This window comes from Ailuropoda melanoleuca, chromosome 18 (assembly GCF_002007445.2).
Source record: "Ailuropoda melanoleuca isolate Jingjing chromosome 18, ASM200744v2, whole genome shotgun sequence".
Taxonomy (NCBI): Eukaryota; Metazoa; Chordata; class Mammalia; order Carnivora; family Ursidae; genus Ailuropoda; species Ailuropoda melanoleuca.
Genome location: NC_048235.1, coordinates 13,117,847 through 13,134,510, shown reverse-complemented (window position 1 = coordinate 13,134,510; position 16,664 = coordinate 13,117,847). Strand labels below are relative to the sequence as shown.

Sequence of the window (16,664 nt, the reverse complement as noted above, 5' to 3'; positions counted from 1 at the left end):
CCTACTGTCAAGTAGAAAAAGTATGATATGCTTATCATGGTCCCGTGCTGGTAAATAATTCTCTCTCTCTCTCTATATATATATATAATACATCAATGTTTGTGTATGTGTGTATGAATATAGAGGGCTGGAACAATAAACATAGAACTATTAACAATGGTAACCCTTGACCAATAGGGATGATGGGATGAAAAAGGGGATGTTCACTTTTTATTTTAATTCCCTCAATGTGGTTAGAATTTTAAAAAGAGTAATTATTTTTATAAAAACTAGAAAAAAGAAAGAAACAGAAAGTTGTTTGCATATGGAGGTAGAAAGATAGTGGAAAGTCATTTCTTTCAGGTAGCACTTAATTTATCTCGAATTCTGAGCCAGGGCTAATTTGAGTGGCTCTTCTGGGGTCTTTCCTTGGGTAGCTAGTTCCCAACCTCATCTGATTCTTCACCAATCTTGGTTATGACCTTGATTACAACCTTACCTTTTCTGGCAGAAGGCCACATTTGGCTGCCACAGCTGTGATGCAAGATTCTGTTATCAGGGTTCCTTGTGGGAAGCCAAATCCGCGAAAGGCTGTGTTAGATGGTAGATTTGTCATGCATGCACGGCCCCGGAACCTGAGGTTGCGGATTTTATATGCATTTTCTAGCTTTAATATAAGAGATTCTGTTACCTAAAGTGAAAGGAGATATTAATATATATTGGACCATACTTTTTTTCCCCCTGTAAAAGTCAAGTACAGAGTCTAACTCCTTGTGGAACTTGGGTAAGTACTCGAAGAAACATGCTCCACGAAGAAGCATCTAGAAATTCTGCATTCTACTCAGGGTGAACGCTGGTGCTGGCTTCTGATGCACATACCAGCTCAGAGTCATCCAGCATGCATCCTCCGTTGACAAAGCACTCGATGTCCAGAGCTTTGATTCGCCCATTGTTCATGAATCCCACCTGTCACCAAATGAAGGACATTATATGATCTGTCTAAAATTTACAAGCCACGTTTAAGTCCCAACCCAACCCTAGGATGGAGTGGGATTGAAGGCAGACTCTGCTCCCATTTGCTTGGTGGTGTGCCACCCCTGGCCATCGCTTGCCTGACAAAGAAACCTCCTCTGAGCTGAGTTTTGCTGAGCCCTTCCTTTCAAGGCATCATTTTCTGGCTTCGCAGTCAGTATGGAATTCCAAAGTTCTTGCTTGCCTCCTGGTGTATAATTGCTACCCTCTTCTTCCTTGTTTCTTGGAGTCTCCTTCACTTTTTAAAAAAATATTTTATTTATTTATTTATTTAAAGAGAGAGAGAGAGAGACAGTGCACCCACATGACTGGGGGGTGCAGAGGGAGAGGGAGAAGCAAACTCTCTACTGAGCAAGGAGCCCCACAGAGGTCTCATTGTGGGGGCCTCAATCCCCCTGAGCTGAAGTCAGTGCTTAAATGACTGAGCCACCCAGTCATCAAAAGTCTCCTTCACTTTTTACTAGTTTTCCTTCTAATTTAGTCTATAGTTTCTCCCCCTTGTGGAAAAGTCTCTGGAATTCCAGAGTGCGTGGGAATGAATCAGTGCATCTCGTCATGGGAAAGCTTGGGAAGCTGAGGCTGGGGAATGGACATGAGAACAGCTGCTCTCATTTTAGGGAGCTGATGAAGTGCTTTGTGAATAAGGATGTCACAAATGTGAGCTAGTGCTGTTGTTCTTACTGGGACTCAAAGGAGCACCTTGTATTTTTCTGAAGTTGCCACTCCCCTCCCACCCACCTAGACCTGCTGGTCTGCATAGCTCAGGTTGAAAATTTCCCACTTCTTGTTGTACTTCTACCAGAAAAGGATTGGCCCTGGTCTCTTTGCCTTTTTTTTTTTTTTTTAAGATTTTATTTATTTATTTGACAGAGATAGAGATAGCCAGCGAGAGAGGGAACACAAGCAGGGGGAGTGGGAGAGGAAGAAGCAGGCTCCCAGCGGAGCAGGGAGCCTGATGCGGGGCTCGAAGCCTGATGCAGGGCTCGGTCCCCAGTCCCTGGGATCATGCCCTGAGCCGAAGGCAGACGCTTAACGACTGAGCCACCCAGGCGCTCCCATAGTTGAGATTTTTAAATCCAGTTTGTCAATCTTTATATTTTACCTAGACCACTTAGCCCATTACGTTTAACCCTTTATTTAATTAATGAAGAGTATTTGTTATCTTATTTAGTCCTTACTGGTTCTGTTTCTTCTTTTGTCCTTTTTTTTTTTTTTTTAAGATTTTTTAAATTTCTTTATTCGACAGAGATAGAGACAGCCAGCGAGAGAGGGAACACAAGCAGGGGGAGTGGGAGAGGAAGAAGCAGGCTCCCAGCAGAGGAGCCTGATGTGGGGCTCGATCCCAGAACGCCGGGATCACGCCCTGAGCCGAAGGCAGGCGCTTAACCGCTGTGCCACCCAGGTGCCCCTGTAGTAAATTATTAAATCTGTGGTTGGAAGATAATTGGTCATCGTCTCCAATATTGCTTTTGCCTCATTCTTTCTCTTACCTTCGTGGAACTACAAGCTGCCCCATTTTAGATCTTTTTACCTCTAAGATAAAATCTGCTTTGGATTTTATGTTCTTTTTAACATTTTCCACCCTTTTGTCTCTTCAGTGCTTCACTCTGTTTATTTCCTTCTGACCTGTCTTCTTCTTCTTTTTTTATCGTGGTGTCTAATCGATTAGTAAACCCATCTGTTGAGTTCTTCATTTTAATTATTTGCCCTCTAGTTTTAGAATTTCTCTGTTAGTTTCTAGTTCTCTGGCAGCATTGTCCATTTTGTCTTTTATGTAGGCATACGTGTTTAAAGGCTGTTGACCACGTTAGGTGTACTTGTCTTAAAGGCTATGTCTGAAAACTTTTGATAGCTGTGTATCCCTTACCTCGGTGTAAGACCCGTGTCTGCATCCCTGTGGGTCTGTTTTTGTTGTCCATATTTCATTGATTTTTTATGTTGTTGTCTTTTATTCTTGTATTCTCAGCTATATTGATTGTGTGTATGAAAAACTCCAGAGATAATATAAATCCTAGGATAATGTTGTCTTCCTCAAGATGTGATTACATTTACTTCTGGGAATTCCGGATCATTTTAATTTGATCAGGTATTGAGGTGATTCAAAGCTAGGCTTCAGTCTTTGAGGTTAGTCTATTGCCATTCAGTTTGTTTGTTTATTTATTTATTTCCATTTAGTTTCCATTTAGCTTGTGTGTGTGTGTGTGTGTGTGTTGCTTCAGCTTCCAGGATTCCCTTTTCCCAGTTAGGTCCTGATCTTCAACTCTTGTCCCCCTAGTCACCCGAACGTGTCAGAAGCTTTGCTCAGCTGCTATGCCCTGCAACCTTCTATTTGGGAATCGGCAGAGGCCCCCAGGCTAGGAGAAGAACGCCCCAAATGTCAGGCTTACCTGCTTGGGTTTCTTTCTTCTCCCAGATCCTGCTCTCCTAATTCTTTACTACTTGGTTAGTTCTCTGATTCTTCTAAACAGATTTTTAAAAAACATGTTTTGTGTAGGTTTTCTTGTTATTCACCTCGGGAGTCGGGTCTGAATTACATCTATTGTGTCATTACCAGAAGCGTACCGCCCCCCCCTTTCAGCCAAGGATTTTATTATCTTAAATCCAGCAGGGATGTTTAGAAGTCTCTGGAACAGAACATTAACATGATTTAAGGGGTATTTTAGGAAATTTAATATGTCAGTGGTATGCAAAACAGACAGGAGTTGGGAAAGGCTCAGTAAGAAGAGGAGTTAAAAAACCATCATAACCGAGTGCTTTCTAGAGTAAGAAAAAACCAGGGGTTAGGGTTTCTGAAGCTGGGCATTTCCGAGAAATCCGAATGAGAGTCTTGGCTCTCCTACTTACTAGCAGATTGCCTGTAAGCAGTTCCTTTACCTAGCCCGTCGTCTGTAATATGGAATACTAAAGTCCCTACCTTCTAGGATTATAAGAATTATGTGAGAGACTTGGAAAAACTCTGGTTTTAATGGGTTGGCATATAGTATGTGCTCAGTAAATAGTAGCCATTGCTGTTACTATTCCAAGATCCAACATTCAGTTATTTAGGTTAAAATTCAAGATCACTGTTACTGGCTCTGAGCATGACCATACTATTGTCAACATCATGGGGGACTGTTCACTTCCTGTGTATCACAGGGAAGAGCTTGCATGCGTTTATGCAGGTCACTGGTGCCAGTAATATTCTAAATACCCACCATGTACTGAACCGATTTAAAAAGCTGATGCCATGGTTTTAAAGATGATGCCAAGCCCGCATCTCAAAGGTGTAATGATAGGTGGTTTTAGAAGGTGCCTTTTGTCGGGTTTGAGGGTAGATGCTTCATATTTTAGGCTTAAAGAGCCGTAATTTTAGCATTTCACTTAAAAATAAAAATTTATTTGAGAGAGAGAAAGAGCACACAATGAGGGGGGTGGAGGGAGAGGGAGAGAGAATCCTTGAGAAGACTCCCTGCTGAGTGAGGAGCCAGATGTGGAACTCGATCCCAGGACCCTGAGATCATGACCTGAACCGAAATCAGGAGTGGGACCCTTAACTTACTGAGCCATCCAGGTGCCCCAGGCATTTCACTCTTAAAAACAACCCACTGTATAAGCATAGAAGCTTATAAAAGAGATAAATCAGATTATGAGCCTTCATGTCACAAAAGGATTCTTAGAGTCATAGATCCCTTGAGAAATTATCTTTTTGAAACCTGTCATTTTCCTAGATGATCAAAGTGCAGACCGGAGGGTTTGAGTGACTAGCCCAAGGACACACGCTAGTAATGGCAAGGTCAGGACTGGAACACGAGTGTCTCGATTTCTGGCGGATTATGGTTCTTTTGCCAAAAATAGCACCTCTTTGTCTTTTCTAACCTTTTCCACGCCTTCCCCAACTCTGTTCGAGTTTTCTGTGGCCTATGGGACCCGGTGCCTATGGGAAACTTGCCTTCTGGAAGGAAGACCCATCTGTCACTTTGAATTTCATTGACAGAAGCTAGAAAATGTATGCCAAGGAAGCCTCTTTTCTCAGTATCTAGTCTCTGACCCTCTGTGACTGTCCTCCTAGCTTTTTAATCTCTGGAAATCTCATTTATTTTTTGTATCAGACTAAGTGATGAGTTTCTGGCACTAGGCTCAATATAGAATTTCACCTTCATTTTCTTCCGCACAAGTCAGGATGTGCAGTCAACTTGTGATAGTCATGGGAAACTTATGTCAAATGGCACCTGTTTTCTTCTGCATTGTGCCGTGAGACCACTGGTCACTCATTACCCGTGTAGTGTGTGGGACATGGGGCAGGGCTGTAAGATCATAGAGGAAGTATACATAGAGGAAGTATCTTCATGTAAAAGGATTAGTTTTTTTTCGGTGTGTAATATCGGGGAAGTCCTAGGTGTTTCAAACAAAACAAAACGTGTAGAACCTGAAATAAGAGAAGCCCTTTGGAACAGAGTTTGTCCTAGTCTGATAAGGCGATACTTGCTATCTTTGCTTTTCCTAAAAATCTGCTTATGATTAATGACAGTCCTGGCTCAAGATTTAGAACATTTTTACATATGTGATTTCCACAGTATTTTGGCTAGGTAAGTGATAGACCGAGGTTTGGCTAAGCTGTGTCCTTGTTAGAAAGGCATAGCGTGGAAATGAGGGATGGACCGATGGATAGGTGATACAGAACATGATACACTGAGCCTCATGGAGAGCGTCTGCCTGCCAGAATGACCAGACTCTGCAGGGAGAGCACGGAAGAGCAGGTGGCTCATAATTAAAAATAGAAGGCAATCTAGAGCCTTGCTGTTCAGAGTCTGGTCCAAGGACTTTGGAGCTTATTAGAAATAGAGAATCACAGGGTTCACCTAGACCTGCCAAATCAAGATTTCTGTGCCCATTAAAGTTGGTAACGTACTGGTCTGGATTTTATAATCAGCTCTTCCCTTTCCTGTCAGCAGAATCGATGGTGTCATTCATTTGCATTAATCCCCAGTTCTCCCTCCAGTTTTGGGATGAAGACCACAATCCCTAGGCATGGTTTTCCAGGCTCTGTGTCGCTGGCACTCTCTCCGTTGCCAGCTGCTTTCTAGTATCATTCCGTACACAGGACTCTGCGTGTGGTTTGGTAATCTCTTCCTTCCCGTCTCCTATTAGACTAGGAGTTTCTAGATGCTAGAGGATGTCTTGCCTTTTCCTGTTCCTGGAATATCATTCTCAATAAATGATCTTGAAAGGGTGGATGAATGCATGAGGGACTGGAATGACTTGTGAACCACTAAGAGCAGCGGGATTGGGGGCCCCTTTGGGCCTGTCCCTGAGCTTCCTGTTACTTATCTCAAAGAATGGTGGCCTGAAGCCTCCGCAAGAGTGGACAAGGCCAACCAGCAATGGCAGCCCAGCTTGGCTGACCTTCAGAGCTGGCCTGGATCTTGTTTGAATATCTCCTGGGTGGAAGGCAGCATTTGGGCTTTGTGGGAATATAAAAAGACCTACGAAGGGTAGAGTTCCTGCTCTCAAAGAACTTACGGTTTGGTTAGGAAGAGAAGTATTCGCAGTGGAAGAGTTTATAGTTATGGCAAGAGTTGGGTAAGAATAAAAACAGCATAGAATGGCTGCTCTCAAGCAATTTTTGATTCTCAAATGAGCAATGTAAGATCAGTGAGTATTGGGGAAGTCCAGGAGGAGGATTTCTTCAGGCTGGAGTGGTCTGGGAAGGCCTGTGGAGAAGGAGGGCAGACACTGGGTCTCGGAGGGTGGGGAAGGACGCGCAAGTCCTGAGAAGGAGAAGCAGAGAGCGCAGTGTGAGGAGGGATTCCAAGGAGGCATCTGCAACAGAGAGTGGATCTGAACGGAGTGAGAGGTGCAGGTTCTAGAATAGAGTTCTAGAATGTCATTAGGCTCTCAAGGCCAAGGCTGTGGTCCCGCGTGGTTCACATAGCATGAGCTGGGGGAGGCACAGAGAAGAGAGAAGTCCTTTGCAAGCTGGAAGAGAGAATGACTGAGACTTTGATCACCACAATCCAAATTCATCTCATTAGAATTTTTGCAGCTCATTTTTGTAGGAGGAAATGAGTAAAAAAAGGAAGATACAGCTAAGGCTTGAAAAGAGGATGATGTCACACTGCCCATGAAGCTTATTGATAGAGTGGAGGCTTGAATGGACCTCATCTTTGCTTTTGAATCCCACATTCAACTTAAGTTTACATGCAAATAAGATGAAGATGAGTGCTAGCCAGTTCTTTGTTCGTGCTTGCGCTCTGGATGTATTTCAGTGGACAAGGGAAAGACTATCTAGAAATGTGTCTGGAAGGAGGGAAGAGAGGCAGTATGTGGGCTGGTGGAGGAACTGTGTTTAGACCAGGCAGCTATTTTCAGAGGGAAGGTTGGTTAAAGGAAAGGGAGGACAATCTCAGGTCAGAGGGAGGTGGCCTTGATGGGAGACCCTTGAGGGAGGGAGCAAGAAAGTGCATGAACCTGAGCACTGAGCTGAAGCCAGAGCAGGATGCTGCTGGGCTCTGAAAGTAGATAGGCTGCGTCTGACGGGAATAGCTAGTTGGTCAAAGACCTTGGAACCAAAGTACATAGGATATCAAGTGAATTGATGCATTTAGACTTTCAAGTGCAGAAATTGGTGGTTCAAAACATTTGTCATCCTGATACCCAAAGCCATGAATTGGTTCTAAGCACTGTTTCCCAAAACTGTTGTTCTCTGACCACCCTGGGCTCTTGGAAGGGTAACACCCAAAGGTCTTTGTAAACTACTGTTCCTCCCACTACCCACCTAATACACCGAAGGGGTCTGCTACACAGCCGGGTTGGGCTGGGGCTAAGACCTCTCTTTAGGCCAGGTCACTTGGGTGTCCAGGCCCTCGAGCTAGCAGGGTTTCTGCCAGTCCAGGCCTCCTGCACCCATGGGACCTTCTCAACTGAGAGCAGGCTTGGCCCGCACCATTGCCCCACTGAGACGGCTCCTCAGGACTGAGTGGTGGGTTCAGAGCCCCTCATGCCTGCCCTGGCCCTCGATGCCCGTCCACGTCAGCTGTGTGGTTTTTGGGGAAGGGGACAATGGAAGAGGGTCAGGCAGGGCTGTACAATTTTATGATTCAGCCCTGACAGTCACTAGTGGAATTACCTGATGCTATGTTTCTCTTCTGCAAAGGGTACCATGCCGGTGGAAAGGATGCGGATGCGCCCGTGGCTGGAGGAACAGATAAACTCGAATACGATACCAGGGCTAAAGTGGCTTAACAAGGTAAGCGTGTTGGGTGCCTGTGTGTGCGTGGAGGCGGGGGGTCCTTACTAAGAGACGTGCGTGGGGACGGCCAAAGAGTAAAATTGTGTTGTGTTTGAAATCTTATGCTTATTAATTACAAAACCAACCAACCAACCAAAAATGATCTGTGTTCTTCTTTAATGATTCTTACCCCTTTCCTTCTCTAAATGCCTCTCTTGCTTCTCCTTTCTTCTAGGATTAGAGGGCGTGGAAACCCTTGCTCCATTCCCAAATGGAGCATATTGGCTTTCTTCTCAGGATTGTCTGTGTAAAGAAAACTTTTTGTTTTTTCTCTTAAAAAAAGTCTTCTCTTTATATCATGAAACACCGTTAGTGTGCCTACCAGTCCTAAAAAAACAGGCTGTCATTTACAACCCCCACATATGTACACACACACACACACACCCACACACACACAGAGATCCTCTCTTACTTGATCAACCTCAGATTCTCAATCTAATTGATCCTACTTGTTAGGAGTGAATCAGGAAGGGAGTGGACGTCAAAGAACACCTGGAAATATATAGTTATCACCTGGAAAAGCAACTTATGTATCGTGCCTTCTTTAAGAGGGCCAAGGGAGAGGTTTCCCTCCCACTACCAGGAATATCACAGTTCTGAGTCAATTTCCTTTTCCTCTTCTGCCTCCCCCTTCTTTTAATCTTCAGGACCCCATGAATAATTCAGCTGGTCAGGCTTTATCTTCACATGGCATGCTCGAGAGCTTAGAGCCCAATCGTGGCCCACTCGTCACAAGTGTGGGGGGTCCTGCGGCATCATCGTGCCTACTCATACCACTCCTGGCTTCATCTTATCTTTTCAGATAGCTCTCAAGCCTTATTTCTTGTTCCCTCACCCACTAATTTTTTTTCACTTATTTTAAATGTAATGGTATTGTATTGGAGTGCCTCGGTTTCAGTGGGCCCTTTTCTGAAACAAGGTGGGGTAAGAAATGAATAGAAATAAGTAAACCACATGCTTGCTTCATGGGAACTGGTCTATATCTTAAGGTCTTACGGCAAATAATTTCTTTTTCTAGGCTTGCTATATCCATAGTGTTTCAGATTTGTATCCTGGAGGGGTTTCACAATTAGTCTGCTCCAAAGACGCAAACCAGAAGTCAGGTTGGGTCTTGGCCCTCTTGGTTAGCAAGGCCACGGGTGGTGGTATAAGGAAGGGGTGACTGTCGTCAAGCAGAATTGAGGAAACATAGGGTACTCAGTAACGATCATAATCATAAAAACGAATGTTTACAAAGTGCCTGGTGCTCCTCTAAGCAAGACACGTGCATTAACTCACATAAGCCCCACAATGGGGGAGATGCTATGATGTTTTCCATTTTACAGACAAGGAAGCCAAGGCCGAGACATTAAGCAGGATTATATTTTAAAGACCAAGATAACATTGTCTATATTGATGTAGAGTGTCTCATTAAAACACAAGTTCTGAGTTCTGAAGGGAAGTAATTTTTTTTTCTTTTTAAAAAATACACCCACCAATTTCGGCTGGCCTGATGCAGGGGCAGACTTACGTGTTACCGCGTCCCCTCTACGAGTAGGCGCTCGGTATGGTGCAGGTCGAACTGTGCTCCCCTCCCCCCCCAAACGGTTTGTCCACGCCTAACCCCCAGCACCTGTGGGTGTGGCCTTACTTGTGCTCCCCTCCCCCCCCAAACGGTTTGTCCACGCCTAACCCCCAGCACCTGTGGGTGTGGCCTTACTTGGGAAAGGGTCTTTGGAAAAAGTGCGGGATGTCAGGATTATCCTGGATTATCCAGCTGGGCCGGTGGGATGACGAGTGTCGTATGAGACAGAAAAGCAGAGGCCACGTGAGGACAGACGTAGAGATCCCAGTGATGCTGCCATGAGCCGGGGCGCCCCCGCGGCCACCAGAAGCCGGAAGTGTCCGGGGGAGGCTGTCTTTACAGCCTCGGAAGGGAACGCGGCCCTGCCGACATCTTGGATCTAGATCTCCGGCCTCCACGGCTGTGGAGCGTAGATTGCCGGGGTCGTAAGGTGCCCACTTGGCAGTTGGTCATGATAGCCCTGGGAAACGAACACGCCCTCTTAGGGTGCTTCCTCCCCAGGACTCTGCATTCAGACACCTTTTCTTCCACCCGCTGTGGCCGTGTTTTTCTGGTAGGCTACTGGAAAGGGAATGGGAACGCTCGGCCCCTCGTAGGCGGCCCTCCCCGCCGAGCTTCACTCAGCCGGCTCTTGGCTTGTGAGTTCTCTTCCCTAGTGCGGAGGGAAAGGAGACCCCTTACCCACCTGGCCTGGCCGCTCTGCCTGCTCACCTCTCAGGGCACCGCTGGCACAGGAGGCCGTGGGCGCCAGGGCCGGTCGGGCAGGTGGCCGACGTGTCTGGGTGGAGTGTGCGTGTGGCTGTGTCTGTGCGTGAGCGCAGGGCCGTCCCGGTCACTGTGGACCTTGGATGGCGTCAGGGACGTTTTCTCTCCATACCCACCCCTCCTCGGGCCATCTTTTTATATGTTTCTGTTAACTTAGGCTTTAGCATTCATCCGCCCACATAAATATTTCACTGGAGACCTTACTGTTATTTCCTTCTTTTTTTTTTTTAAAGATTTTATTTATTTATTTGAGAGAGAGAGCACAGCCATGGGGAGGGGCAGAGGGAGAGGGAGAAGCTGGCTCCCCGCTGAGCAGGGAGCCCAGTGTGGGACTCGATCCCAGGACCCTGGGATCATGACCTGAGCCGAGGGCACATGCCATACCGACTGAGCCCCCCAGGCGCCCCCTGTTACTTCCTTCTTATTCAGAAGCCTTCTGCCTCAGCATCCCTGCTTGTGAGCGCAGTGGTTTGAGGTCATTGTAACATCTCTTCTCCCACGAAAGACTGGCTGCAACTCAGAAAACGGCACTGTCTGCGGGGCTTTGTTACTCACTCACGTCTTAGCTGCCTTGTTCAGAATGTGGTGCTGTTGGCGGAGAAGTGCCCCGTGTTGGAAGGCCCCGGCGGGCAGGCCAGGGATGTCTGGATTGTTGCTGCTCGCTGGCTCGGTGCTAGGCCCCCTTAGGACGTACTAGGTAAATGCTGTTCCATGCGTAAATGGGAGAAGGGTGCATACTGGAAGAGGAACAACGCTGACAACGTCTTTGTTCTGTAAGATAATTGGACGTAAGAACATCGGGTTGGCAGTTGTCATGTTTCTCTCGAGTGGAGAGTCCATCATATTGGGGACAGTCTCAGTAAGAGACAGACAGGCGGTGAATGAATGCCTTAAGCCGGTTTCCATCTCTTATTCTCTGTACATGTTGAGGACGGTGGTGACGGCGTGTGTCCTCTGAAGGAGCAGTGAGGAGGTCTGGTGAGGCGGCATTATCGCGAGCTCCTGCAGGGGCCGTGGCTTGGGCCCACTCCTTTTTATTATGAGTATTTGTAAACATACAGCAGGTTTGAATAGCCTAATGCCTAGAAAGAATAGTATAGCCAATTCTCATGTAGTTTCAGAATTCACATCCAGATTTAAAAATTATTAACCTTTAAAATATCTGTGTGTGTGTGTCATTTGAAAACAACTCCGTGACAGCGTACAGCTATAAGACTTAAGACCGTTTTCTGTATATTCACAATACCATTATCAATTGAATAACCATAAATTACTCATCATTAATCTTAGTTTGTATTATCACCGCTGCTCCGTCCATGTTCAGAATGCCTTGCGTATTCCCCAGCATGTGTTTTTACGATTGGTTTGTTCAGTCAGAATCCGGAAGGCTGTTCCTACTTGAAGTGTCTCCTGCTTGTCCTCATTATGAACAGTAGCCCCTTCTTGCCTTTGACTTGTCGAAGAGACCAGGTCCGTGCTGGACCAGTCCAGATGCTTGCTTGTGGTTTTTCTGGGCCGTTTCTTGAGGAAGGAAGGAGGCAGCCACAGCCAGGTTCATTGTTTCTCTTGTAGCTCTGGTTGAGTCCCACTCTGGTTCTTGACACGCTCATTGCACATGGGAGATCAGCCTGGACCCCGGGGCCGAGGCCACTTCCCAAGCGTCCGGTGTCACCACGTAGTTTCAGACCTTACCCTCTGTTCACTTTGAAAGGAGGCTTGTGCTTGTGTATGTGTCAGGCCATCTCAGAACAAGGTAAGGAGTCCAAGCAAAAATAGCAGAGTAAATTGGAACATCTTACGAGTACCGGGGGAGAGAAGAGGCAGGGGAAGTGAAGAGAGTGCGTTGCCACTTGGGGCCAAGGTACGTTCTGCGTTCCTCAAGATAATCTTAAATGTTCTTCTCAACTCAAGCACTGCTTACTCTCTCCTTCCCTCAGGTGGCCAGAGTCCTCTCTCTAAAAACATGGGTAGGGTCTGGAACATGCTGTCCCTCCAGACACGATGTGCACAGACTATGTGGGTGGGGCGCTCAGGGCTTCACAGAGTCTACGCAGACACGGAGTGACGCCGTCACCATCCCATAGGACACACTGATCGATGACCAGAATATGTGCTAGTGAGAATCTCTTCCAGTTTTAAAATGAGTCTCACCTTCTTTATCTTTCCGCATCGTCTTAAAAAAAAAAGATACATGTGATGCGTTTATTAGCAGTTGATTTTTTGCAATACGAAAAACTAGTTAAAAGTTACATGTGGTTTCTTTTTAATTTACCACTCTATTTTTAAATGTACAGTTCAGTGACATTGTTTACTCACAGTGTTATGTACAACTGTCACCACCTTAATGCCAGAACTGTCATCACCCCAAAAGGAAATACGTGGGGTTTGGCCATTAAGCAGTCACTTTCCATTGCAAAGCATTTCAGATCCTTTCCTTGTGCAAGACATCCACTAATCTGCTTTCTGGCTTTTTGGATTTGCCTTTTCTGCTCATTTCACATAAATGGAGCCATTCGGTATGTGGCCTTTTGTAGGAAGCTTCTTTTTCTTAGCATGATGTTCAAGGTTCATTCATGTTGTGGCACCTTTCAATACTGCATTCCTTTTTGTGGCTGAATAATATTCCACTTTATGCATGTACAACGTTTCCTTTATCCATTCACCAGTTGATGGACACTTGGCTATTGTGAGTAGTGCTGTTACGAACATTCATGTATGAATACTTGTGTCAATGCCTATTTGTAAGACTCTGAGTGAAGTTACTGGGTCACGTGGGCGCTCTCTGTTTAGCTTTTTGAGGAGTAGCCAAATTGATTTTCACAGAGTCTACACGGGGTGGCATTCCCACCAGCAATGTAGGAAGGCTCCAGTTTCTCCACATCCTTACCACCAACTACTTATTTACTTATTTAAATACTTTACTCTAGCCACCCTGGGGGTAGGAAATGGTATCTTGTTGTTGTTTTAATTCGCGTTGGCCTAATGATTCGTGATGTTGGGTGTCTTCATGTGCTTATTGGCCATTTATTTGTCTTCTTTCGAGAAAGGTCCGTTCAGACCTTTTGCCCAGGAAAGAGGATCCATGGATGTATGGTGGATAATTGCTAGGTTTAGTCACTATGTTTGTGGGTTCGTGATTTGGGCATAGTTTCTGTGAGACTAGATTTGGTAGGGGTGTGTGCGTGTGCACCCGTGTGTGCGCGCACAGCTGCCGGCATGCAGATGCTGAAAAAGATCTACTTACCAGAATCGACTTTGTGTTTTATGAGACACACTTTAGGTTGTGTCCTGTCCGGAGCTCCTCTGACCTACAGGAATGCGCCACAGCAGACTCTAGAAAAGGTCCGCATCTTTACATGTAAACCTTTAGCTCTGGTTGAACTTTCGGGAGAAGTTCTTTCACCGAAATAAATTTGTTTTTTTCATTTTCACATAAACATCAAAAAGTGCCAGAAATGACTTTGCTCTCTGATTTTCATCTACATTAAAAAATAAAATTTCACTCAGCCCTCGGCTGATCCCTGCCCTTTGGAAATGGCTAACCTGAAACCGTGCCCTCTCAGTGCAAGATGCAGAATGAACAAGGAGGGGTTTATGAAAAGTCTCTCGCTTTCAGTTCTTTATTAACTGAGTTTTAAATACAGTAGAATTTTCCCTTTTAACGGTTTTTGGGGAACTCTTAAATATTCTGAAATATTTTTAGTTCAGGCTTCTACAGAGGCATCGAGTCCCTTTGGGGTCAGTTGGGACCCTTTCTGTCTTTCACTGGGTGAGACCAACATGGTGGAAAATCCCTACTGACGTTCTCTTTCCTTCCTCAGAGCCCCGTACCTAGAAGCTACCTGAACTACCTATAGGGCTTAAAAATACACAGTTTTCCTGGGCTTGTTTTCCACAGAAGTCAAGACAACAGATGCGTCGTAGGGTGGGAAATCTCAATCTGACCCCTGGGAGACAATGTGTGGTGTGATGATGTAATGGAATATGGGGTCACATGGCCTGGTTTTGAATGTAGACACTTGCTAAACAAGTTCCTCGGCTGTAGAATCGAATTCTGTTCCTCAGTTTCCTCAACTGTAAGGCAGAGATAATTACATACATGGAGCTCAGTAGGTTCCTGCAAAAAACAAAACTGAGACCACGTGAACACGTGGGCAGTCACGTGGAAAGCGCCTTGGGAACTTAGTAACTGCTGGGACTGTCGGGAGAGCTGGTTGAATAAGTTGCACGTGAGTGTGACTTTATTTCCAAAGCGCTAGTTTCTAATCCTGTGTTTAAGCGCCAGGGTTGATTTAAGCTATTTTTTGAGTTACCTCTTGGGCGGGCGGTAAGAGAGATGGAAGGGGTCTACTGTAAGAATTGTACCAAGAGACTTTTCTCTAGAAAAGTAACACCGTCTCCACACACTTAATACACCTTTGTTTGTACTTCCTGCTGTTTCACGCAGGGCAGTAGACCAAATCTTCTTTTTCTGTTGGCTGCCCAGTCGATTGAGGTATTTGATCTCTGTGGCAGTGACCTCAGAGAAGCCCGATTTCCCTTTAGCAGCACAAATGGGTGTAATTTTGGAAAGTTGCCGAAGTTTTCATTTACCTAAGGCAACTAGAGTTCCTCTCTAGCAAATGGTGGAAATCAATGATAATAATAAGCATTAGAAGTTTCAGTCCGTGGCCAGTTCTCGGTGGTCCTTTAAGAAAAAATGGCTCAAATAATGGAACACATTAGGCATATCCCAAAATCAGCTCCTTTGACCTCGGGATGCATTCCTATTCTGCCAGACGCCACACGACTCTGGATCTCTCCAGAATAGACTGTCAAGATCTGGGGCCCAGTGGGAAGGTGGGGTTGGTTCCTAGTGGATTTTATTGTAGACACTCGGCAAACCCAGCGTCACTTAACAGAGAATCTTACTGGCTAGGATGTAAGGACCTTTGGTAAAGGTGGTCTGAATCCCATGGCTACAGTCTTTTTTTTTTTTTTTTGGAAAAGAAGATTTTCCAGATCCCTTGGATGCACGCGGCTAGACATGGGTGGGATGTGGAAAAAGATGCGCCACTCTTTAGAAACTGGGCGATCCATACAGGTATTAAAGCCCCCCCTTCGCATATAGAAGCAGGCCCTGTTTGTTGTGCTTTCATACCTCCTTCTTTTTTTTTCTTTTAAAGATTTTATTTATTTGATTGCGAGAGAGAACAAGTGGGTTGGGAGGAAGGGGCAGAAGGAGAGGGAGAAGCAGGTTCTCCGCTGAGCAGGGAGCCTGATGTGGGGACTCGATCCCAGGACCCTGGATCATGACCTGAGCGGAAGGCAGACGTTTCACTGACTGAGCCACCCAGGCGCCCCGGGTACCTTCTTCTTCTTCTTTGTTAACTGACGTATAACTGACAAATAAAATCATAAGATATTTAAGGCCTCCCATGATTTGATGTATGCACTGTGAAAAGATTCCCCCCATCAAATTAATTAACACATCCATCACCTCTCATATTTACCTTTGATTGCTTTTGGTTTTGGTGAGAACGTTCATGTTCTACACTCTCAACAAATTTCGATTATACATTACAGTGGTAACCATTTAAAAACCTTTTTTTTTTACTACTACTCGTGAAAGATAGCTCTGAAAAACCTGTGGCGTGTCCCCAGGCACATCCAGGACACATGGGGCACAAACTCCATCACTCAGAAGTGATTCTTTGCCCATCCTGTGGAAACTTTGTCCTTAAATTTCCTGTAAATGTGGGATTCTGATTATGTTCCCCATGAACTTACTTGTTCTGGAGTGGTAAACTTGGTTTGAATTTATCTCTCCAAAAGGTAGTCAAGAATATATTCATTTATAACAGAATTTGAGTAGGGAGCGCTATTTACAAGAATAGACTTTTTACTAATATTTGAGAGTCATTTGGAGAAGGGACACTCTAGTTATCTGGGCTTGAAGGCGTCCCCAGCCTGCTGGCTTTCTCTGTTACTTACCTTGACTCTCCGTTCAACCATTATTAATTTTTTTCTCAAGCTGTTAGGTAGAGCTGGGATGACCAGTTTGTCCCAATTTGCCCA

General features: G+C 45.3%; 1 protein-coding gene across 2 annotated transcripts in view; it reads left to right on the top strand.

Moving 5' to 3' along the window:
• Positions 1-16,664, top strand: part of IRF2 (interferon regulatory factor 2) — an 80,671-nt gene that overhangs the window by 32,595 nt on the left and 31,412 nt on the right. For both annotated transcript variants that reach the window (XM_034647601.1, XM_034647600.1), the window contains exons 2-3: positions 8,144-8,236; positions 15,591-15,690. In XM_034647601.1, the coding sequence (XP_034503492.1) occupies positions 8,150-8,236; positions 15,591-15,690 (187 nt within the window). In that variant the 5' untranslated portion in view covers positions 8,144-8,149. The remainder of the gene's footprint in view (positions 1-8,143; positions 8,237-15,590; positions 15,691-16,664) is intronic.